General features: G+C 38.1%; 2 protein-coding genes across 2 annotated transcripts; both read right to left on the bottom strand.

The window, feature by feature from the left end:
• Nucleotides 1-10275: 10275 nt before the first annotated feature.
• On the bottom strand, nucleotides 10276-10953 carry LOC110891550. Its single transcript, XM_022139256.1, has one exon. The coding sequence runs from the start codon at nucleotides 10951-10953 to the stop codon at nucleotides 10276-10278; it is 678 nt and encodes a 225-aa protein (XP_021994948.1).
• A 3-nt stretch (nucleotides 10954-10956) lies between these two features.
• On the bottom strand, nucleotides 10957-26361 carry LOC110891549. Its single transcript, XM_035982154.1, has 8 exons — nucleotides 26172-26361; nucleotides 14195-14237; nucleotides 13725-13857; nucleotides 13611-13667; nucleotides 13548-13564; nucleotides 13319-13455; nucleotides 11649-12551; nucleotides 10957-11537 (listed from the first exon to the last, which is right to left on the bottom strand). The coding sequence occupies exons 1-8, from the start codon at nucleotides 26359-26361 to the stop codon at nucleotides 10957-10959; spliced, it is 2061 nt and encodes a 686-aa protein (XP_035838047.1).
• Nucleotides 26362-26761: the final 400 nt, after the last annotated feature.

Genomic DNA, 26761 nt, shown 5'->3' with positions numbered 1-26761 from the left:
CAGCTGTTCCCAAACGAAAACCCCAGCACTGAAGCTACAACTGAATTTCGGGACGAAATTCCAAACTAACGGGGGGATGATGTGACACCCCGTTGAAACACGCTAGCTTGGCAGTGGCTGCCTTAACTTTCGGGACGAAAGTTCTTAAAACTTGGGGATAATGTGACACTCTAGGTTTTTCTGAACGAACCCCTTGTAATATTTTGTTTATATATGATTATTATTAAATGGAAACGTGACTTTTACATGATATGTGTGATATGTATGGAATATATATAATTGTATGAAAGTCGAGACCACGACCCGAGACCATGACTCGCAACCACCCGGTTGCGAGTGGGCCACTCGGTCTCGAGTGGGCCTTTGAGCCGTAACCGGTTTGGGCCGAAACCCCAAGCCCAACCCGAAAACCCCCTTGTATAAATTCCAACCTTCTCCTCATTTCCCTCATTTGCTACACAAACATACCCACACTTCTCCTATTTCTCTCCCACTAGAAAACCCCAAAACAACATTCCATCTCTTCCAACTTTCGGACCAAGCAAGGATCTCGGACAAGGACTCGGTCAAGACCGTCACTCGGACACTTCATCTTCTCTCATTTTCTTCCTTAGTTTTCGGCTCATTCTTCTTCTTCACAACCGGTTAGTGTTGTTACTATGTGCATGAGATTTATGTATGTTGTATGAACTAGAAATGCTTGGTTAGTAGTGTTACACATGATTTTTGGGTGATTTGTGAAGTTCGATTATGTGTGTTGAACCTTATGTATGAATATTTGCTAAAAATGTTTAAAATAACTAGAAATGGTAGTTTAAGAGAGTTCATGGTCAACCAAACTATACTTCTTTATTTCTTGCAAAAATGATGATGTTAAACATAAGATTTTGACTACAAACATGTATGTTTCTTGTTCTTGCATGTTGATCTTGTTAAAAATATGTAAGTTTTAGTTCATAAAATGAATGGTTATGTTGGACATAAAAACCCTAGGATGTTGAATATGGATGAACTTGTTATACACATGTTGAATATTGGTTGAGTATTTGAAAACCCTTGTGATTTGATCCATATTTGGTTTATAGATAGTTTGGGTAAGTTGTTAGTTAAACCTTATTGGTTGTTTCCTAATCTGGGTCTGAATTCTTGGTACAAATCGGACTGATGGTTCTGCATCATCACGTGTGCATGAAAGTGACAGCTTCCGACTCGCAACCACGGCATTACGACTCGAGACCACGCCGTTGCGACTCGCAACCAAAGCGTGACAACTCGAAACCACACGATTGCGACTCGAGACTACGACCGTTGCGACTCGCAACCACAACGTGACAACTCGAGACCACGGTTGCGACTCGCAACCACAGCGTGACAAGCCGAGACCACCTGGTTGCGACTCGAGACCAGCTGGTTGCGACTGGGCTGTCCACTTTGGTTATTGGGCCATTATGTGTTATGGGCTATCTGTTGACTGGGTTATGTGTTGCTGTTGACTGTTTAAATGTTTAGGCCGGCCCAATAACCCCATGACTGTTTACTTGTATGCATGTTACGTACCTGTATGTGTTTTACGTGAATGCTTGTACACCGAATCTGACCTATACCGGTAACCATGTTAGGACGTGGTGACCAGCGTGTTTGACCAAGTAACCTAAACCTACCGAGCAACCCAAGGTGAGTTCACAACTTAAAAGCATGCGTCCCGGTGGTTTGGGACACGAGACTAAAACAACCCTATCCCCTTGAAAAGGGGATACCATTTACATACCTTCCCTAGTTATTGGGAACAAAACTTACTTTTCCTTCCCTGGTATTGGGAAACCTTTTGGTTAATTACTGTTTATACGGATTGCAACTAACGGCACTAAACGAAACTCTATCACTCAAGTCCCTACTACAAATACCGATTAGTCGCCGGGGTCAGGCGAACGGGTTATTAGTTGATAGCGCTATTTAGGTGTTTACCAGCCTCACACCGTGCCCTGGTTTGGGATCGGTCGTGAACTAATGTACTCAGGCATCCGTCAATGATGATAGAACATTGACATCGGGGCATCCTGCGGAAACGCAACGGTTACCTAGTGTTCGGTATTGGAAAAACAGTTTAGTCGCTAACTTTTGGGGTAGCTCCCCATGGCATGTATAAACGGATAAATTAACTGGTGAAACAAGTTTTTGGTAATTAAAACAGGACAACTAGTGAACTCACTCAGCATTATTGTTGACCCCCTTACTGCATGCTTTGCAGGTAACCAGTGACGAAGGAGCTTGCAGCTTGGGAACGAGTAGTGTCTGTTCACCCTTGTGTTGGGTGTTACCTTATTTTGAATTATGAACTTTGTTTAAACTGCCTTACTTATGCTTCCGCTACTTATTAACTGTTTGAATTTAAAACCTTAAACTCTGAACTTGATATTTGCTAATCTTATGGTTAGTAAGTATTACTTTTGTTATCAACTTAATTATTCAGTATAATTGGTGGCTGGATCCTGGTCAGTCACGCCCTCGAAGCGGGTGTTATCCGCAGGTGGATTTTGGGGGTGTGACACTACTTTTGGGCGTTTTCTGCCATGTGACAGTACAGTCAATAATAGGCATTATTGGGTGTTTTTCTAAAATGAGTGTGGTGGGTATGTGGGCATTATAATTAAAAAGGGGTGTTAAACAATTAAATAAAAAAATCCAAAAAATGGTATTGGGAAAGCATAGGAAAGAATGCATGTGATTGGCCAAACCATTTGATGTTTGGCGTGATTTAAAAACGCGGGGGGGGGGGGGGGGGGGTTGAAAAAACACGCTAGAAAACGCCCATGGGGGTGGGGATGAGGCATGATTAGGCGTGTTTGGGGCTTTTTTGGAAAAGTCACGCCCACTACACATGGTCTTAATGATTATTTTTTTCCTGGTTTGACTTAAATGAAACATATATAACTCTTGGTTACTAATTAACAAATAAAACTTCTTCACCATTACCTTCTACTATAAGTTAATTTGAAAAGTAAATCACAAAATAGCAAGTAAGAGGCGTTTTGTTCGCAGGAATTCAATGCAATTTAAGGAAATTGGAATTTGAATTCCATCTCTTAAGATGTTTGGTTCACAGAATTTGATGGAATTGGAATCCCAATTCCAATCTTCATGTGTTTGGTTGACAATGGAATTGAAATTGGAATTAGGTATGAATTCCTTCAAATTCCTTTAACTAAAGGAATTCAAAATTCTTCCTATATGTGAAGGAATTAAAGTAAATTCATTAGAATCTTCGACCGTTTCGACCCACACTGTTTTGATCCGAACCGTTTCAACCCGTACCGTTTCGACGCGAACGGTTTCGACCCGTATCTTTTCGACGCGAACGGTTTTGACTCGTAACGGTTTCGACCCGTACCGTTTCGACGTGAACGGTTTCGACCCGTACTGTTTCGACCTGCACCATTTCGGCCCGTACCGTTTAGAATCGAACGGTTTCGACGCGAACGGTTTCGACGCAAACGGTTTCGACGTGAACCGTTTTGACCCGCACCGTTTCGAATCGAACCGTTTCGAAGCGAACCGTTTCAACCCGTACCGTTTCGAACCGAAGCGTTTCGAACCGTACCGTTTCGACCCGTACCGTTTCGACCCGTACCGTTTTGACCCGTACCGTTTCGGCCTGAACCGTTTCGACTCAAACCGTTTCTATGCGTACAGTGTCAACACGAATTGTTTCAACCCGTAACGTTTCGACGCGAACCATTTCGACCCGTGTTGTTTCGACCTGTGCCTTTTCGAATCGAACTGTTTTGACCCGTACCGTTTCGACCCGAACCGTTTTAACCCGTGCCGTTTCAACCTGTCTCGTTTCGACCCAAACTGTTTCGAATCGAAACGTTTCGACGTGAACCATTTCGGTCCAAACCGTTTCGACACGAACCGTTTTGACCCGTACCGTTTCGACCAGTACGGTTTCAAATCGAACCGCTTCGACCCGAACTAGTGGTTGTGGGTGCCGGGTGATGGATTCCAATTCATTTGACAACCAAACACAACAAAAATGGAATTGAGATTCCAACTCTAACAATTTCCAATTCCAATTGGAGTGTTTAACTTCCAAATCCAGTTCCTTCAAATTCTAATTCATATACAAATTCCAATTCCAATGCCAATTCCAAATCATTTCGTGAACTAAACGCCCCCTAACACTCATATATGTCACTAATTTTTCAAAAACTTTAACACGTATAATTTGTATTTTTCACAATATGGAAACAACTAATAAAAAATTAAGTGACATTAGAGTAATAAAAAATTGAGAGCTTTTAATGAAACTAGGTTGTACAACCTGCGCGCGTTGCGGCGCGCTAAATTGTGTTATATAATAACGGTGCATTAAGCGAAAAAAGGAAAACTACAAACCCATTCGGCTCATATTAAAAGTTATTATCATTGTTATCACAAAGTGAAATAGGCTCAGAATGATACATCATCGCCGGTAACAACAAAATACGGCTCAGTGCCGCTACGGCTGCAACCGGAGTTACCATGCCAAGTAGCAAGCTAACATCATCGCCGGCAAACACTTTAAATCCACAATAAATCGACATACAGAGTCTATGATTTTCACCACCAACATAAAAAAGCATGGCATGTCATAACTACTGTCCATACTCAATACCACAATCACTAAGATAAAAAGCTACTTTTTCATCAAATATCCTCTTCTCGGATTTTTTCCAACCGTGCTTCACAGCGGGTTTAATCGGCCTTTAATAAAAAGGCAACAACCACCACGAACGTGATATCATGCTTTGAACCGTCAAACTCAATCCAAAAAGATGTACATTAAGCGAAAAAAAGGAAAACTAAGCACCCATTCAGTACATATTAAAAGTTATTATCATTGTTGTCACAAAGTGAAATAGGCTTAGAGTGATACATCATCATCGCCGGTAACAACAAAATACGGCTCAGTGCCGCTACGGCTGCAATCGGAATTACCACGCCAAGTAGCAAGCTAACATCATCGCCGGAAAACACTTCAAATCCACAATAAATCAACATACACAGTCTATTTTTTTTTAGCACCAACATAAAAAAACATGACATTTCATAACTACTGTCAATACCACAATCACTAAGATAAAAAAACTGCATTTTCATCAAACCTTCACAAAAGCCAATACACCATTGGAACTTCAAAGAAGCAAAAGGCAGTAAAGAAGCTAACCACAAATTGACCAAATATCCGCTTCAAGTGCAACAACTAACAACCGTATCATTCAAAATTGCAGAAGCAAAAACTACAAACAAAATGATTTAAAAAACACATCGAACTATATAAATCGACTCGGATCTGAAAAGACCATCATCGTCGTTGAACCCGCTTAGTGCCGCTATGGCAAGCCAACATCATTGTTGGGTTTGAAAATCCTCACAACTAAAGAGGTCTCAAGATGCAATGATCACCCAAATAGGTCACCAAGAACAAAAACATTGTTCATGCCCCAATCGTCGGGAGAGATAACAGAGATTTATAGAGAGAGAAAGAGCGATGGTCGTACGGAGGTTAAGAACCCCCAACAAAACAGAAAACATGATGGTTATCGAGGTGGTGGCGAGACGGTGGTGACCCTCCGGTTACCGCCCCTCACCCTCATCTCTCCCTTTTTTCCTTTCTCTATCTCATGAGGTAAAAACCCCAAAAAAGAGAGACACCACAACGACGCCATTACCGTGGTGGTGGTTTAACGGTGGTGACAGGTGACCTTCCGGCCACCGCCCGTCTCTCTTCTCTCTGCCAATTTCCCTTTCTCTCTTCAAGCTCTCTCTCTCTCTTGTTGGGCAAAGTGACTGCGGTGGTAGTCACGGTTGTGGAGACACGGTGTCGTCACGGCGGTGGAGAAACGGTGGTGACCCTCTGGTCACCGCCACACCTTCTTTTTCCCCTGTTTTCTCTTTTGAGATGGTTATAAAGGGGTAAGGGCCAGACGATACACCTGTCAAAATTAAAATAGATGAAGTGATGAATCAGCAGGTAATTACTGTTCATTCCCACGGTTTATTATCATATATTAATATTTGGAAAATTTAGTTAGTATCGTATAAGTTTCAAAAAAAAAAATCGTATAAAGGTTGATATAAACGGTAAATCAATATTAGGTGAAAGCTTTTTGGTGTGCGATATATCTATAAAATCTTTTAAAACCAAAGTATTTATATTATATTAATATGGCTTTATACTTATTGAAATTTAGTTATTGCTTTCATACTATGTACTAGCTCTTGGCTAAAATTTAGTTTTGTCCTTTATGTATTCGTTCAGGACCGGGACCGCCACCGGAATCAAGCGAATCAAACCGGCCAGACATACGGCCGTCACGTTGAGCACTGGCGGAGGTGAAGATGCGTCTACGTCAACGGCGGCGTCTTCGTACGGCGTCTACATCAAGCGAATCAAACCGGCCAGAAACCCTAGGTGAAGATGCATCTATGTCAACGGCGGCGTCTTCGTACGGCGGAGGTGAGAGTTTCTTCCTTCGATTTTGCAGCCTGGAGATAGAGATAGAGAGAGAGAGAGAGAGAGAGAGAGAGAGAGTAAACGAAGAGTGAAGATCGGAGAGGGTAAATGGTGGTTGGAGTCAAAAGAGGGGAAGTGGTTGCTGATTTGGGTTGTGATACACAAAGAGGGTGTACTAAATATGCATATAATTTTACACTGAATGTATACATCTCTTATCACTGATTTGATTTACAGAGAGGGTTGTGATGGTGGATGGGGTAGTGGTTGCTGATTTGGGTTGATTGCAAGGTTAGGGTTCCGATGGGGATGGGGTAGTGGCGGCAGGTGATTGGTTATGTTTTATTTGTTTTCTAAAAATCATTTATAAATTAGGATGTGAAAAGATAATGCTACCCTCATGTGCCTTGCACATGACCAAATTTAACCAAAAAATCTAACTGAGTTTGCCATAAAGGACGTAACGTGCAAGATTTGCAAACATTAAGGACAAAACTCATCAATTTTAAAGACAAAGGACAGCGCCTGCAATTTGGGACATACATAAAGGTCAAAACTTGTAATTTACTCATGATTATTATAACGTTATTTATAACTTGGTTTTAACAATATGCCGCTATCATAAATGATTATTATAACGTTATAGTTTTGTGCTAATTATCACAACGATTTTGAAAGATAATTATAACAACATTATTGTTACCGTAATAAATTATATTAAACAGGAAAGAGCGCATGATAGAAATAACCTGATTCGAGACAAGCTAAATTTCTGATTACAATAAGGAAACCCTAATTTGATAAACAAAAACATCCACAGGAAACTAAACAAAGGAAACAACCTGATAAACAAAAACATCAACAGGAAACTAAACAAAGGAAACAATGATGCAGTTTCGCACGCAATCAAATGGCTCAAACACTTCGTTAATCAAAGTCTCATAACGAACTGATAGGTTCAAAGAAACCTCAAGGTCTTCTTTACAATAATCAAACTAAAAACTCAATAACAATAAACCCTAGACCCTAATTTATAACTATCACTCATAAAAATATTAGGAAACTAAATCACATAAAATAGGAAATTCAAAATTCAAATAAATAAAAGATAATATTGATGCTTCTGCATCATACTCCCCATCTTCGAAAAAACTCGTCCTCGAGTTTTGTCTTCAGAGCAAAGCCACCTGGGTCAAAAGGAACATCAAACCCGATACACATTAATTATTATCATCAAGACCCGCCTAAACAACTTAACTTCACAAGTCATCTTATCCCACTCTGAATATGTACCACCTGTGTTCAAAGAAATATTAAACCAACTCATGTTCAGTATCAACACTTTGAAAGGCCCACAATCCTCTAATTTATTTGTGTTATTGATGTAACCATGAAACCCACTTGCAACATGCAAGTCCACGTGGACTTTTGCCATCCCCACTTTCTCATCATCTTTGATTAGCACACCATAATTAATATCCAAACATTTAGCAAAATTCAAAATACCCATATGTTGAATTTTAGAAAGAATATTCGTATATGCAATATTTTTGGTGACTTCCGAAGACTCACCAATTAATTTATTACCATCCAAACTAATCGGCAAGATTGTTGTGTTCTCCCAACGACCGCCCTTAACTACCGTATCACAATCATCAACCACCACCGCTTCACTACCAGCAAAAGATTTCTTTTCTTTCACAAATTCATCAAAATTAATAACAGAAACCTTAGCAATCGTTTCTTGCATACGCTCGTCGTCGATGATGGGAATCTCTTTAAGAACCTACCGCACAAATGAACATTCTTCCTCGTCGGGTTCACTCCCGTCTTCATCGAATTTCGGTTCGTCTTCCGACAAACACTCATGATAGATCGGTTCGTAGAACCGGGTGGGTAATGGCCAAATGGATTCTCCTCCTCCTCGTTCACATCGTCCCGGACGATAAATCCCGATTTGGTTTCCATAACGTGCCTCTCCCGTTGTAACTCAAGATCTCGGACTTGTTGCTGGAGTCGTCTGATCTCTTCAAGATCTCGGACTCGTTGACGCAGCCGTCTGATTTCTTCAAGATCTCGGACTCGTTGACGGAGCCGTTTGATCTTAAGATCCCGTGGGTTGAGATAGACTCCATCGCTGCCTCGGTCGGCGACTCTGCGAGTAGGGTGTCGATCTTCACCACGAGCACGTGAATAGAAAACACTCATGTCGTTGCCTCTGTCGGCGACTCTACGAGCAAACAAGTATTCACCTTCACGTCGAGCCATTTGAAAACCAAAGCTGTGATACCACCTGATGTAGTTTCGCACGCAATCAAATGGCTCAAACACTTCGTTAATCAAAGTCTCATAACCGATAGGTTCAAAGAAACCTCAAGGTTTTCTTTACAATAATCAAACTAAAAACTCAATAACAATAAACCCTAGACCCTAATTTATAACTCTCACTCATAAAAATATTAGGAAACTAAATCACATAAAATAGGAAATTCAAAATTCAAATAAATAAAAGATAATATTGATGCTTCTGCATCAAACAACCTATTGTCCCCTTAGCGTTTGACAAGTTCGGCTCCTTGGCGCCAGAGGTGGTTCGGTTCTTGGTTAGAGTTCAGCGTGTGGTCCACAACAACTTTTCGACCCCTCAAGGCGAGTCTTTGTTTTTATAAGATTAGGGTTTTCTATTCAGAAGGGGATGACGACGCAGTTTGTTGCTCGTCTACCTGCTATTTTTGTGTAATTTGCACTAATAATTGAAATAAAAACAATGATTATTGGTTGTTAAAAAAAATAATTCTCCTACTCCTATGGTTATTCAACTACTACCAACTAATCCTCTCACTCTCTCAGTCACTATTAAAATTTTTATCCTGATTGATTGTGTTAACTAAAAACCCACTATAGTTTTCCTTTTTTTATAAACAAAACCTTCACCTTTGGTAAATTGATAAAGAGTATTCCGATTGGATTCTCCGTTTAGAGTTTTATCAATATTCTCACTCCATAAAATATAGATGAAATTTAAAGGCTAACTTTTCATTTCATATATTTAGAGACTAGGCTAACGCCCGCGCGATGCGCGGCTTCATCCAAAACCATATTATTTCCTTTGAAATATAATATTTTGTACATACGCATACATTGGAAGAAAAAAAACAAAAAACAATTCAAATTCCGGAAAAAACTTCCTTGTAGACTACGGGGCTGTTTAGTAGCCTCTGAATGGTCATTAAGAGGCTACCTCTTAATGGAACCACTAAGAATTTTACCAATGAGAAGGTAGAAGAATGTGACATGTGACGATTTACCATTCAGAGGTTATCTCTTAACCATTCAGACTTGAGGTTACCTCTTATTCATTCAGAGGTTTTAAACCATTAAGAGGTAGCATCTGAATGGTCATTAAGAGGCTACCAAACAGCCCTTACATTTGTTGTTTTACTCGTACCATTCCCATCTTTGTCTAGTATAAGCAACTTCACACCGCCTCTGCTTTTAACTCTTGATAACGCAACAGAAAGCTGACCATGTGAGAAAACTGGATATTTCAAATACAATCCAACCGTTGATGGAGATTGTCCTTGACTTTTATTTATAGTCATTGCAAAACATACATTTATAGGGAATTGTCGTCGTTGAAACTTGATTGGAATTCTTTTATCCGACGGTGTTAAACTAATTCGTGGAATAAACGTTCTGGTCCCTATGTTTCATCCGGATATAATCTCCGCCTCTATAACATGTTTATAAAGTTTAGTAATCCGTAGTCTCGTATCGTTTCATAAACCATTTTGTTGATCGATATTACGAAGCAACATTACAGGTACACCAACTTTAAGGACTAATCGATGATTAGGCAGACCAGAAATTTTTAAACCATTTAGAATATCGGGAGAATATAGTCTCGCATTTGCTTCATTCTTTCCTTGATCAGTTTGACAAATACTATCAGAACTCAGATACTCCACTTCATCGCCAGGAAACGAATCAAGCAACTTTTCATTAATTTCTTGAACAACCTCGTTCGTTGGTGCCAATAGAGCTCTTTCAGCAAAATAATCTTTATCTTTGTACAGTTGAAGAAGCGAAGGATATACAAAGTCGATCAGATCTGACATAGGATCCTCAGAGCACTTGATTAACAAATCTTCAGGAATATCTATAACCACCTCACAATCATCACTGTCGCCAATCTTTCCCTCTCCCAAGTCAAGCAACCAATCCGCAAAAGCTTTAATCTCGTCTATATCAGATGTGTTGGCTCCTACAGTTAACCTCATGTTTTTGGTTAACGTAAGGACCTTGCAAGTACTCCAAATATACGACGACGTGATTGAAGCATTAACGATATCTCGCCTACTCCCATTTGGTACAACCAGAAGTATTTGTCTAAAGTCACCACCGAACACCATAACTTTTCCACCAAATGTCATCTCACATTTGAAGATATCTTTCATTGTTCAGTCAAGTGCTTCAAACGCATGTTTATGATTCATTGGTGCTTCATCCCTAATGATCAATTTCGTTTTCTTCAATAAATCAGCAACGTCATCATCCGGTTTAATAAAACACATCGAGGTTTCTGTTAAATTTAGAGGTATATGAAACCTTGAATGTGCAGTACGCCCACCAGGTAACAAAAGAGATGCGATTCCACTTGATGCAACATTTAGTACAATATCGCCTTTACATCTAATGGATGCAGATAATGTCTTCCAAAGAAATGTCTTACCAGTACCTCCATACCCATATACGAAGAACAAACCACCCGCATTACTATTAACTGCTTCAATTATCTCATCAAACACTAAACGCTGCTCATCGGTTAGGCTGCTTAAATTATTATCAAATTCAATGGCAGTAGCGCTTACATCGTACCTAAGCTCATCAGCAATTAAACGGTTGTCTGCTGAATATATTGATTCACTGTCGGGTTGAGGCATAGACGGAAACCGACTTAAACTTGAGTTGTTACGTAATAAGTAACGCTCAATTTCCAACAACGTTAGGTTCCTTATTTGTTCTTCTGGAAGAGACAAACCTATTAAATTTAAGTAAATAAATTATTAAAATTCTTGTAAATAAAAATGAAATTAATTAAAACTAACGTGTAAAATATAACTGACAAAATATTAAATAACAATTTGCGTACCTTCGATCCTCAAAAGCTTTTGCCGATTGTGTAAAATACCATTCGCAAGGTACCCCCATGTGTTTTCCCAAACATGTTCAGGCTTTGATAATGTATTAGACGCCAACATTGTAGCAAACAGATTACGAAGATAGTAACCAGAACCTGTGTAGTACGCCTCTTTGATAGCTTCTATATACTCCTTGTCGTCGTCTAAAAGGCCTCTAGCGTAGCACGCATCTCTAAATGTTGGGAAGACTTGTCCATTTACAGTACGAATGTCTTCAAAAGACTTAGGACCTACTACCTTATTAAGAAGAATTCTTAAAAAGTATGCCTCGCCCATAGAAGGATTCACACAATGAATACGACCAATGGTTTTGCCTATTATGCGTTTATCCCATATCCTTTCATCCTTCTTCCAAACAAATTTAGTTGGGAACTCAACGTAAGTAAGGGGTCGCGCCAACGGATCTTTTTCGTTCTTTTCCATCCACCCCAAAAACATCGTAGAAGAAACAGAAGGTTTTTGTAGAACACTATCAAGTTCGTCATCAGGGCCGTATACAACGTTTTGTTTATCAGGTAGATGAAACGGAAGCCTGATTACAGATGGATAGCGGTAATGAACATCAAATGCAAATATGCGCCATGAAGCTTCGCATGCCGAGAGATATCTACAATCGTAATACTCTTTGATTTCATCTTTTCCATCTTCAAGCTGACCTTCATCACCATTTGGTACAAAACCAAATTCAGCCCTATCTGGTCCTTTGTTAATGTATTTAAACAAATACTTAATGGACGCAGCCTGGTTACACCATTCGACGTTAATGTGTGCTTGATAACGTCTCAATAGGGTTTTGCTATACGGAACCACGCTTCTGTTATCAAGCTGAATACCAGATTTCTCAACAAAAACACCTGAATCGGCTCGTCGATATACCGGATATAATTTAGAATTTCAAACACAAATATAAAAAAAACTATATTCTAATTTCAAACCTTTTAATTTCAATAACCAACCTTTTTTTATTTTTATAAAAAAAATTAAATGGAAAGTTTTTAAGTTTATATATGCGTGTAAAAAAGGAAACAACATAAATTCAACCTAATTATAGGTAATCCTATAGAATGTGGCCGTTTTTTTTAAATATATATCGTGGGTTACAAAATTAAAATAGGAAACAAAATCATACGAAACTTTATTTTTATATCATTTTCTTTTTGAAAAGTGGCGGCATAAACAATTTTTTCAAACAAATTACGTTAATGAAGTTTAATATGATCACTAATTTTCTTAATTATCAAACTAAGAAACATAAAATTTAAAAAAAAAATGTTGATTACACTAAAAATAGGATACTAATAAAAAACATGTAGAAAAAAAACAGAAACACAGTCTAGTCATATAAGCATTCAAAACTAAGTACTTCAGCCACAAATATAAAAGGCCCAAAAAAGTATCACCAACATCTACCATGACATCAGATCTACGTAACAACCACACCACAAACATACCACTAAATGTATTCTAACGATGAACAGTGTATGCAAAAAAATACTACCAAATAATACCATGTACCTTCACCAACTCAGTTATAAAGCAACATACCTTTACTTTTAACAAAAACCATCTGAAACGAAGAACCAAATACTGGACAGTTTGTCTCTAACAAACTATCACATACCGGTAACATTGAATCGCAAACAGCATTGTGAGAACTCCTTACCAATAGCCACATTCCAAGTTTGACCAGCGCTGTCCTTGATGGTCAAATCCATCTTTCGATCCAATCCATGAGTTTGTGCCCACTTCTTCTTCAAACTTTACAAATCAGAATATAAGATTAAATAATAGCTACCATTAAATCTGGTTTTCCTACAACTAATGACTTCAACTGGATTTACAAAACATACATTAATATTATGAAAACCTAAATAATAAAAACTTACATAAACGTTGTCAATAACAAAAGTAACCGGTACTTCGTCATCAACACTCTGTTCAAATACAGGCGCAGCAACCGCATTAGGCACCTATTCATCAGACACTTAAATTAAGTCATCAATTGGTTCTTTTTTTATAACACACACTTCAGGCAGGTAAGTAAGAAGGGCAGGCTTACAGCTAAACAAACTCAAATCAAAAATCTTAAAATCAACCATTTCTAAAACCAACAAATGATCAAAATCGAAATACACTATTACAGATTCTAAATAAAAGAAACTGTACACAGGAATTAAACACTTAATCGGCTACCAACAACAGTAACATCAACAAATAACAATACATGAACAACGAATTTAAAACCCTAAAACACAAAAAAACCCAAACATCAGAATCGACTATTAGAAACCATAAAAAAAAACTGTAAAAATGAATTAAAACCCTAATCGGCTATGACAATCAGTAACATCAACTACTCACAAACAAACAATCTGACAAAACCATTGAATCCGAAAATCGAATCAAAGAAAACTAAATCTTATGTAACTGATGGGGTTGTCGGAATGAAGCATGAATACCATCGATGAAGAAAGTTACCTAAAAAGATTGGTTATACCTCTTCACTAAATCACCGATTTGATCCTCGCCGATGTGATTTCCTGCAAAATTAGCCATATTAAAACATATAATCGATCATGAAATACTATTATTAGATAGTACTGTAGACGATCTGACTTCAAATCCGATGAGTCTTGAACAAAATTATTGGATCAATTATAGTTCCTGTGTTCGCCGTCTTCGTTCAGAGAGGAAAAAGAGAGAGAGTTCGATTTAGGGTTTTTAGAGGAGAGAGATTGTGATTAGCGTAAATGAGAAACACTCCTTCAATCCTCAACTATGAGGTGTGCTACATAGATGCTGACATGTCTGCTTAGTTGGCTTGCACCATTAGGTGACATGTGTCCCCCAATGGTTTGCTTTATTAGATATATAGATTCATTATTTGACGCAAAGCTTTTTATACACTAACATAGAAAAAACGATAAATTTAAATTGTTGTCGTTCAGAAAAAACAAACTCGAAAACATTATTAAATATAAACAAAATTATAACTATTTTATTTATGTTAACCAATTTAGTTAGGTATAAAAAGTTTACAATAATCAAGTAATATTAAAAGAGGTAGAGGGTTGGGTTCAATTCTGTAACACCTCGAAAATTTGCGTCCTATAATGTATTGACACGTGTCATAAGCTTGGACGTGTTAAAGAATACTATAGAGGGACTAAAGTTGACAAACATAGAAAGTATGCGAATTCAAGGGTTCAAAACGTCAACAAGGGATAAATATACCTTACAGTAACCCTACATGATGCTCGTACCTTCTAACTAATGAATCATGGATCATACGGAACGAAATGTGGAAGAAAGTGAGAGATTACGAGCTACAGGGGTTAAATGTGTCGACATGTTTAAGTTGTACATCTGAGTGACCCTTTAACAAACCCAAGGCTTTGTAATGGTAAAATATGCTCACTAGAATGCACGATATAAATTTCATCACGTTCCGTTATAATATGAGAAGGTTATGGCCAAATTCGTTTAAAAAGGGTTAAAAGCGTCAAACATTGAAAGTTATGACTTTTCGGGTAGTTGTAAACTAACCGAGGGCTTAACAAAGCGGGTAAAAGTCACGAGGCCCTTATACGTAAATAAGAAAGGCCCAAAATGCAAAGTTACCCCTTCGAAACGCCTAAGGCCAACTGCAATTATGTAAAAAGATTTGAAAAATCTTACTGCAGGTCTCAGGCGGGCCGCGTAAGGGTTACATAGGGTTTACGCGGGCCACGTGGACAGTAGAAAGATATGGGTTCTGTCAGAAAGATTTAGACGGGCCGCGTAAAGGTTAGAAGAACCTTACGCGGGCCGCGTCAATGGCTCAGATGCAGAAAACGTGGACAGAAGCACTGTTTGGTGTTTTAACCGACTCTAGACATTATTACAAGAGCATGGGCGCCCCCTAAACGACCCCTAGCACTCAGGGACACTTGTTGATGATCTGGTTACACTTGTAGAGTTGTGTGGCATGATCTAATGCATCTAAGACTACTATATAAAGGCCTTACGTGCACACATTGTAACCACACCTCATTTCAACACTTCTGATCATTTCTGGAGCTCAAGTGTTCTTTCTAAGCATCTCTGGTCATGCATAGGACTTCAGTAAGCGTGCTTAACCCTTCTTAGTTAAATTTTTGCTTAGTTATAGCTTAAAAGTCAATCCGTCATAATTAACGATTGACTTAACGATTAATCACAAATGGTCCAGTGATTAGTCGAATCAAAGGTAGTTATATGTTGGTAATTAAGTGGGCATTAAACCCTTAAAAGGGCACCCTCTGATTCCCACTCTAACTAGTCAAAATGTCGGGTCAAAGTTGCTTAGAAAAAGTCAACAGAATGCTAATTTTCGATTTAATGCATAATTAACAATGTAGATGGCATGAAACCTATTTTATCACTCATATAACTTGATAATAAGTATTATAACTGGTCTAAGCTTGTTTGATCCGACCATTTACTGTTTTGACCCGGTTCGGAACCGAAAGTCGCAAAGCTTTGACTTCAGTTCTGACCCGCTTTGGTATGTTTTAGATATGCCTTAGGACTTTCTTAGGACCAGGTTATATGATGGTATAACCCTCTGTGCTGGTCCGTTGTTTGTCCGAGTCGTTTGCACATTTCCGTTATATGCTTAAAGTTGACTTAGTTACTGATTTCTAAACATATCCCTAAAATTTCATGACAATCCGAGGTCTAGAATAGGAGTTATGCTAAATAGCGCAATTAAGAAAACTTTAAGGATTAAACGGCGCAATTAGCATAAAGCCTATCTAAACCCAAATTTCGACACCAAACCTTTTACACCCTGATGTAAAATAATATTTTTGGATTTTTAAAGATTTTTGGTTATTTTTAACCTGCTCATAACCTGCGGTTATGGCGTTGATTCGGTAAATACCGAATATACCCTTTTCGGACATAAAATGAATTCTACATGGTATTTTGACCCGAATCCAATTACTACCGATTTCATATAATAGATAAAGTATTTTGAACTTTATAACCTGTTCAGAAAAATCAGATTTCCTGAAAAACCCGGAAATCTCTTTTATAATCTTTAAAATGACCAAAATACCCCTATGGGGCGTATATTGGGATTAAACTCGTTATGGGCATAATGGAAGGTATCCTATTGATACCACAACCTCTTCGGAGCATATTAACTTAGGAAACCTGTGTAGGACTCTTACGGTTACCCGTAGGGATGGCAAAAATACTCGATCCCGACGGGTATACCCGAAACCCGACACAAATGGGACGGGTATACCCGATACCCGACGGGTATTGGGCCGGGTATGGGATTAGTTTTAGAAATTTTCGCGGGTATAGGTCGGGTATGGGATTAGGTGATACCCGACCCGATTACCCGAAACCACATACCCGTATACCCGAACTATATACCCGATTTTTTTTTAATTTATACTTTTATTTTCCATTAATCCTTGTCTATTAGTGATTTATTTTAGTGTGTTCATAATGTGAAAAAAATAAATTTTCTTTTAGTATATGCATTTGATAATAGTATTTATATCTTGTATGTTGTGAAGTATATGTATGTGAGTGTATAAGCATTATAAAGTTATTATTAATTTATGATAAAACTTATATGTATGTAATGTACATTTTTAATTTATAATAGTTGTTGTATAAATAAAATAATATAATAATTACAATAGTAAAAAAATGTATTTAGAAATCCGAATGTATATCTTTTAACAAACTAATGGGTAAACTCGATACCCACGGGTATACCCGATACCCGACGGGTAATTACCCGACAAATACCCGACGGGTATTGGGTCGGGTATGGGACGCGATTTTATAACCGGGTATGGGTATGGGATTACCAATACCCAACCCGAACCCGACCCATTGCCATCCCTAGTTACCCGTTACGCCATTTACGCGTTCGGTCCGGTTTATGTAACTAATTTACATAAATTAGCCGAAACGGGTCAAACCTTGTCATTTTTACCTCAAAATCCAGAATGTGTTTAGTTTACCCATAATATACAAGTCTCCGAACTTGTTGGGTCCAAACCACATTCCATTCCCGGTTTTCGCCTTTCATGCGATTAAACCGTATTTATCCTTTGAAACTAACCGGTCTAAGCTTAGGCTAAATTAAAGACCCGTTAGGATTCTAATAGGTTATTATAAACCTTCGTTCCAGAATAGGAGACCAGTAAAAGATACTTGCATTTGCTTGTTGTGGTTATTACTTGCTCAGGTAAATACTTTTAACTTATTTTCCCTTATACGGGCTTGGGGTACGATATATAAAATACCGCTTGGTCGGGCATTTGACCTTAATTGATTAATGGTTAAGTATTATCAAGATGACCCGTTTAAAAATTTTGGTTTTGTTTTTTTTACGCTTTTGGGAGTTTAATGACCATGTCCCGGATATCCTTGGCATCATTTTACAAAATGGGCACGACCTTGACACGCGGGTGTAGGCGTACACCCGACAATGTGTCCATACTTATAAAGGTACAACCGTTGGTTTTCCCGCCGCGGTTTTGTACTATGTGGTGTGTCAATTAACCTTAAACCCGGCACGAACCGAGCAACCGAACGCATAACGAACATGTAATTCTTTTACAAGATTTGATTTAATTAATTATCCCAAGTTAGAAAAGTTTATGCCACGTGCATTCAAATCAATGTTTATTAAACTTTTTAAAAGTGTCGGTTGAATGTATTTACCAGTGTAAACTGACGTATTTTCCCCAAAAAGATTAAATGCAGGTTCTACACGAAATAGGCTGGCCACTCCTTAGCATCGTTAGAGTCTCGCAAGCTTGGATGCCATTATGTGTTGAACAATATCTCCTTTTTATTTTGATCCACCTGTGGATCTATTTCAGCTAATATGTGATACTTGGATATTACATTTTGTTGGTTGAAATAAATCTATCTTTATGCTTCCGCTGTGCATTTAAATATTGTGTTGTTTGACTATATTGTTGCCAAGTACGTCACGGTAATCCCCCACCGGACCCACCGGTGAAACGTGTGGAAATCGGGGTGTGATAAATTCGCAAAACCATTATTGTTAAGGTGTTGCTCTTGTAAGATTAAATATATTATGATGTAATATTTAATCTAGTAGCCATTATAATCATTTACATTATATAGATCAAAATATATAACAACCTATTAAATAATTAGCTGGTAATTGTTGATGGGCCTTATTACCATTATTAACTAATTAGGGTTCCCTCTTGGGTGCATATATAAGGAGACTAACGTAGAGGTTACAAGGTTAGACAATTGAGACAACCTTATTAGTTCATAACATCAATCGACCTCTCTCTCTCCCAACCGAACACCCTATTCGGTTTTCATCATCACCATCATTAGATTGCACCCTAAGGAGGAACTAGACCAAGCTGACAATCATGTCAAACCTTATTGTTGCGTCTCCATCCGGATTCTCTGCTGGCCTGTACTGCTGCAATCAGGTATGTTATTCATGTTTTCCATTATGCCTAAAACAGAACTGATCAACATGTGGTATCAGAACATATGTTGATTAATCATTTCTGTTTTCGTATCCATTGTTCTGGGATTGAAATCGGGAAAACATAAAATTTTGAAAACCTAATAAAATTCATGGCTGGTTTCGAGTCACATGTCCCGAGTCCACTGTTTCGGGAAAAAGAAAGGAAAAGAATGTGTTTTATATAACTCGAAATCAAATGGGTTAAATTTTTTTGATGTTCGAAATCTGTATAAAACCTTAATTTTCAAATTTTGGGTTCCAGAATTATGTTTTATTTTAGGGTTCATCATGTGTTCTTAGGAAAATTGGAAATTCCTTTATGTTTTGGAATATAATTTGGATTATTGAGTGTTTTTCCATGTTTTGATCTGTTTTAACTCTTAAAAATTTTCGAAAAACTGTTATTAGATCAGCAGATAAAATTTTTGAAATATTTGATGAAATTAGATTATCACTAAAACAGGAAACCATATCTCAAAATCCCTAAGAATTCGAATTTTTAGTTATGCTTTTACGTTAACAACTGTTAACAGGAGTTTCGAGATCACCCTTTGTCGCAACCCCCGTCCCTTAATTACTCGAGAACGGGCGGCCGCGGCCAGTTTCAGTGGTATCGGTGTTTATCATTTTGGCAGCGGAAATTACATCAGGACCGTAGTTAGGAAATATTTTATCAGAGTAAAATACCACACTTTCATAATATTAAACACGTGGGAAAATCCCATGTTTTAAGTACACACATTTTCATAGGGATAAACCCTATTTTATTTAATAAAAACATCTCTTTATTTAGGTAACTTTTATAGCCACTTTTCCAAGCCTTTAGTGCTGTCCAGCTGGCTTCTATTTGGTTTTCACATTTTGTTACCTGAAACGCGTTTAAAAACATTTTTTCAGTGGGAAATACTGGTGAGTGAATCTTAGTTTAATCAAAACAGGTTTTATCAATTCATAGTATTGAGAGCTATTACATGTTTACATCTACACAATTACTCAATTAGTACTGTCAATCCTGACTGGTGGGTCATATTACACATTGGCTAACTCTTTGTCTAATGGTAACATGTTCCACATTTTGTATACAAAACCCCAACATACCGGCAGTAATTGAAGAATTACAAGACTCAATCACTGCTAATTATAATGTAAAATATGTAAGGTTTATGAAAACAGTTTACAAAAAGGAGATTACTCACATTGCTGTCTTAGGGTTTTCTTTAAGGATTTCCTGGTGATTATCTATTAAATATACAAATGCACATGTGTTAGTATAATAACCCAATATTTACATTAGTAATACCCTCCCCGAGACGGTATTCCAACACCTACATCGGGCAGAACCTCGACAGCCGTTACGGAACCTTGGATCAGTCGTGCAACGTATCTAATACGTAACCGGGGTTTTGATACTTACAACGGGGCAGAACTTTGTTATTTAGGGGGTATTATGCCCGAGAATAGCTTTAACTATGTGAAAATTCGAGAGAGAAAAGAAATTGAGCGAGTTGGACTGAAGGCCGAAGCCCTCCATTTATAGGGCTGATTTCTCAGTCCCTCGCGGCCCGTGAAGACCAATGGGTCGTCTTACGCGGCCCGCGACCTAGGGGTCTAGACTTTAGCTGCGTTGATTCGAACATGTAGGCTTAACACGAATTGGGACACGTGGCACGTTAGGGGTCTCGCCTGTGACTTGAGTTGTCGCGGCCCGCGTAGGTCACCGCCAACTTGTTCGCGGCCCGCGAGCGAGGTCTGAATCTTGTTTTTATTTTATTTTTAATTATATAAAGTATTTTGGGCTCGGTTTTCGCATACGGGGTGTATTTTAGGACCTATTGGGATATTTTAAGTATATTAGGGGTGTCGAAAATTATTTAGGATGGTTGTTATATCCTCCCCACCTTGTTTTAGAGCTCGTCCTCGAGATCTACTGGAATACGTGTGGATATTTCCTTTGCATTTCTGATTCAAGCTCCCATGTATACTCTGGTCCTCTTTTGGGGTCCCATTTCACTTTGACCAGAACTAATCTCTTGTGCTTGAGGTTCTTAATTTTCCTGTCTTCAATCTGTAGAGGCCTTTCTACAAATTTTAATTGCTCATTTACCTCTATATCCTTTAGAGGTACTACGAGTGATTCATCAGCTAAGCATTTCTTGAGATTAGATACATGAAATACATCATGTATTCCTGTCATTTCCTCTGGCAGTTGTAGCTGATAAGCTACAGGTCCTATTCTTCTAATAATCTCAAAAGGTCCAACATACCTGGGGCTTAGCTTTCCCCTTTTGATGAATCTTACCACTCCTTTCCAATGAGAGACTTTCAATAACACTTTTTCTCCTACCTGGAATTCCAACGGCTTGCATCTGTTATCTACATAGCTCTTTTGTCGATCACGGGCTGCTTTCAGTCATTCCTTGACTTGAACAATCTTGTCTATCGTTTCTTGTACTATCTCTGGTCCAGATAATTGCTTTTCTCCAATTTCTGCCCAACAGACTGGCGTTCGGCACTTTCGTCCATAAAGTGCTTCAAATGGTGCAGAATGGATACTGGTATGATAGCTGTTATTGTAAGAAAATTCTATCAAGGGTAAGTGATCTTCCCAATTACCTCCGAAATCAATTACACAAGTTCTAAGCATATCTTCCATTGTCTGAATTGTCCTTTCGCTTTGCCCATCCGTTTGAGGATGATAAGCGGTGCTTAGATTCAATTTGGTTCCCATTGCCTTTTGGAAACTTTCCCAAAAATGAGAGGCAAAACGGCTATCTCTATCCGAAACAATTGATAAAGGAATTCCATGTAATGAAACTATTTCATTTACATACAATTTAGCTAACTGTTCCATACTGAAAGTTTCCTTCATTGGTAGAAAATGAGCTGACTTAGTTAGCCTATCTACAATCACCCAGATTGTATCATTACCTTTTCTTGTTTTGGGTAATTTGGTAACAAAATCCATTGTTATCAATTCCCATTTCCATACGGGCATTTCTAATTGCTGCAACAATCCTGAGGGTTTTCTGATGTTCGGCTTTGACTTGTGAACATGTTAAACACTTAGAAACATAGGCTGCTATGTCCTTTTTCATTCCTATCCACCAAAAATTCTTTCTTAAATTCTGATACATCTTATCACTCCCAGGATGCATCGTATACTTAGACTTATGGGCTTCTTCTAATATACGGTGGCGTAGGTCTCCTAATTTAGGTATCCACATTCTTTTCTTATGGAATCTCCAAATTCCATCTGTTCCTTGTTCTAATTCTTTAATCGTTCCTTTTAATTTTTCAGTATCATCCTTGATTACTGATTTTTGTGCCTTTCTAATCTGTTCATTTAAATCTACCTGTAGATTTAATTTAAGAGAACATACTCTTTTTGGCTTTTCATGATACTTTCGACTTAAAGCATCAGCCACTACATTTGCCTTTCCTGCATGTTACTAGATATTACAATCATAATCACTAAGTATTTCCATCCAGCGTCTTTGTCTCATATTCAACTCCTGTTGCCCGAAAACATACCTTAAACTCTTATGGTCGGTGAAAATGGTAAACTTACTACCGTAAAGGTAATGTCTCCAAATCTTAAGGGCAAAAATTATAGCTCCTAATTCCAAATCATGGGTTGAATAATTTCTTCATGATTCTTAAGTTGTCTAGATGCATAGGCTATAACCTTTTGACGTTGCATCAATACACATCCATAACCTAACTTAGAAGCATCACAATAGACTACAAAGTCTTCAGTTCCTTCTGGTAACGCTAGTATGGGTGCATGGGTTAGTCTTTGCTTAAGAATTCTAAAGACTTCTTCTTGTTTTGGTCCCCATTCAAACTTAACAGATTTACAGGTTAGCTTAGTTAAGGGGATGGCTATTCTAGAAAAATCTCGAATAAATCTTCTATAATAACCGGCCAATCCTAAGAAACTTCTAACCTCGATTGGTGATTCAGGGGTTTTCCATTTGGTAGTCGCCTCGATCTTGGTGGGATCCACATGAATTCCTTCATGATTGACTAAAAGTCCAACAAACTGTACCTATTCTAACCAAAACTCGCACTTTGAAAACTTTGCATAAAGCTTTTCCTTTCTCAATAAACTTAGAAGTGTGTGCAAATGCTCTGCATGTTCCTCCTTACTTTTAGAGTAAATGAGAATATCATCTATAAAGACAATTATGAATTTATCCAAATATGGATTACATATTCGGTTTATCATATCCATAAATGCAGCTGGGGCATTGGTTAAACCAAATGGCATGACAGTAAATTCATAATGGCCATACCTTGTTGTAAATGCGGTTTTAGGAATATCCTCTTCCTGTACCTTTAATTGATGATATCTTGACCGTAAATCGATTTTAGAGAAAAATCGAGCTCATTGCAACTGATCAAACAAATGATCGATTCTCGGTAATGGGTACCGATTCTTAATTGTGACTTTGTTCAATTCACGGTAATCAATGCACATTCGCATTGACTCGTCTTTCTTTTTGACGAACAGTATCGGTGCTCCCCATGGCGATGAACTTGGCTGTATGAATCCTTTCTCCAACAATTCGTCCAATTGTTTCTTTAATTCTTGCATTTCTGTTGGTGCCAAACGGTAGGGTGCTTTGGCAATAGGTGCTGTTCCTGGTAACAGATGTATTCTGAATTCAACTTCCCTGTCCGGCGGTAGTCCTGGCAATTTTTAGGGAAACACATCTGGAAACTGAGATACTACTGGAATATCTTTCAGTTCTTTTCCTTTAGTGTTAGTGATTATGGAAATCAAATACACTAAAGATCCTTTTCTTATATAACTTGCTGTTTACGTTACAAAGATGAATTTTGTGGATCTAGATGGTTTATCTCCTTTAATTGTGATATTTTCACCTTTTGGTGAATTTACTTGTATTGACTTTTGATCACATACAATACTGGCTTTATTGGCTATTAACTAATCCATTCCTAATACAACATCAAATCCTGCCAGATTCATTGGATAAAGGTTTGCAATAAATTTTTGATTTAAAAATTCTATTCTTGCACCCTGCAAGATTTTAGAAATCTTAATGGTTTCTCCATTTGCTGTCTCTACTAGACATTCTTGTGGGAGTTTAGTTAATGGTTGATTGATAAGTTTGCAAAATGAAGTATTAATAAAACTTTGGTTCGCACCAGAGTCAAATAATACTTTAGCAAAAACATCATTAACTAAAAACGTACCGGCAATCACGTCCGGAATCATCTTTGCTTCTTCTGCGGCCAGTACAAATGCTCTAGCATTTTTAGTAGTCTTGTTGTTCATGGCTGGAGCTAGTTTCGGACAGTTCGGCTTGATATGACCTTGTTCTCCACAGTTGTAGCATATCCTATTGTTGGGTTTCTTCCTGCAGTCTTCTTCCTTATGTCCAGATATTTTGCAGAAGTTGCAGTATATGGAGCATCTTCCAGAATGCTTCCTTTTGCAATACTTGCAATAAGGTGCAGAAGTAGAACCTACATTTTTCCCACGGTTGGAATTTCTAGGAACAGAATTCCTATGTAAGCCTTTGAGCTAAGTTCCTCCTTTGGTCCTATTCTCGTGTACGCACTAACTCATCTTTCAAGGTATTTGCTAGTTCTACAGCTTCTTCTATAGTTTGAGGTCTAGCTGCCTTCACTAAATGTCTAATTTCACTGATTAATCCCCAGATGTAACGGGAGATTAATACAGGTTCAGGTGATGTAAGGGTTGGTACTATTCTAGCATATTCAAAGAATAATGTAGTGTACCCTTTACTATCTACTCCAGTCATTCTAAGGTTTAAAAACTTATTTGCTATCTGTTCTTTTTCATTGGGAGGGCAGAATTTTCGTTCTACCATATTCTTAAATTCTTCCCATTCCATATTGTAAACCCTGTCACTTCCCCTAAACTAGAGGATAGTGTTCCACCATTCTAAGGCTGAGTTCATAAACAGATTGGAAGCAAACATTATCTTATCCTCTTCCGCACACTTGCTTATTTTCAAGACTGCCTCAGTCTTTTCTATCCAGCGTAGAGTTGCAATGGGTCATTCATTGCCTGAGAATTCTATTAGTTTGCAGGACCAGAATTCTTTGTAAGAACAACCATAAGATATGGTTCTTCTTCTTTTGGGAATGGGCACTTGAAGTATTGGTCCATTGTTTACGCTGTGATCTGGTTCAATGGGTCGCTTACTACCATTGTTACTTTTATTATCAGCTTCCTTAACAGTTTGAATAATAAATGGCATTGCGTCTATAATTACTTGTGCCACTGTATGTTGGATGGCACTCTTATCCACTTGATTTCCATTGTTATCGTTATTTGGGTTATCATTGTTATTCTGGTTTTCATTGTTCTGGTTTTCCTGATTCACTTCGTTGTCCATCTGAATTTTAAACATTTGCCAATTATTAATATTACAAAATAATATTTAATGCAAACAATTCACATGACACACATATTGATCAAAAACGTCGAACATTGCGACTCACTCTTTCTTATATAGTATGCATCTAATACAAACTGGAACTGGAATTGAAATTACACTACTATTAGGCATCATTAGCTGTTGTTTAGATATTTTTTTAAACATACACACATATTATTTATTATTATTATTATTATTATTATTATTATTATTATTATTCTATTATTATTATTATTATTATTATTATTACTATTACCATCACTGATATGGGTTCATCCAGAACTCCATATTACGCTCGTCATACTTCCAGACGAGTCGTTCTCCGACCTGCCTCATCCTCTCGCTACTTTCTAAAATCTCCTCACCGAAAGTTCGAAGTTCTTGCACATTTTCTGCACTCATTGGGGGTGCAGGTGCTGGTACTGGGTTTGGGAACTGAGGCATGGGTTCCTGGTACGGGTATGGATTCTCTAAAATTTCCCTAATGTACTGATCCCTATCATAGAAGGGATCTAGAGGGTCCAAACCTGGGTAGGCTGCTAGATTCGGCATGGGTTCATCTTCTGGTATTGGGTAACGTTGCTGGTAATCCCTATTGTCGTCTAACCACGGGTTGTAGTTTGGGTCTATAGGATTGGGTGCTAGTACTCTAGGTATCTCTGCTGGGTCAAAATCATGCATTTCAACTTGGTTTTCTGGGTTGGCTTCAATCTCCATTCGTTGGGTGGGAAACAAGGGTAATGGTTAGGGTGCTATGAGTTGCACCAGGTTAGGATCTGCGGCTGTAGTTGCTAGGATATGAAAATTGGGTAAACTCCTATTAAGCATATCCTGTGTGTGGGCATCTGTTTATCTCTTGGCGGCTGCTACAGCACGCTGTTGTTGCAACTTTTTCATTCTCTTCCTACGTTCATACGCTCCCCTACTGAACCATCCTCTCTTTTTAGGAGGGAATGGCTCTTCAGACTGAGCCTTAAACACGAATATCCCATCTTCATTGTCAGCTGAATACCGTGAGAGGGTAGGCTGTGAAGAGGTGCCTTCGCTCCTAGGTGAGCTGGACAACTAGCGGTAGGTGTCAGAAGGTCCTTGGTCGCTCATACTGTAAACTAACAAA

This window comes from Helianthus annuus, chromosome 13 (assembly GCF_002127325.2).
Source record: "Helianthus annuus cultivar XRQ/B chromosome 13, HanXRQr2.0-SUNRISE, whole genome shotgun sequence".
Classification (NCBI taxonomy): Eukaryota; Viridiplantae; Streptophyta; class Magnoliopsida; order Asterales; family Asteraceae; genus Helianthus; species Helianthus annuus.
This window is presented reverse-complemented; position numbering and strand designations above follow the sequence as displayed.

Bases quoted from the DNA above. Each gene is read 5' to 3' on its own strand.
- LOC110891550 (XM_022139256.1), bottom strand. From the start codon at position 10,953: ATGAAAGATATCTTCAAATGTGAGATGACATTTGGTGGAAAAGTTATG.
- LOC110891549 (XM_035982154.1), bottom strand. From the start codon at position 26,361: ATGGAGATTGAAGCCAACCCAGAAAACCAAGTTGAAATGCATGATTTT. The intron at 13,668-13,724 runs GTGTGTGTTATA...TCTGATGAATAG, and splicing joins TTCTTACTTACCTGCCTGAA to GTGCCTAATGCGGTTGCTGC. The intron at 12,552-13,318 runs GTATGTGATAGT...GAGCCGATTCAG, and splicing joins TTTGCGATTCAATGTTACCG to GTGTTTTTGTTGAGAAATCT.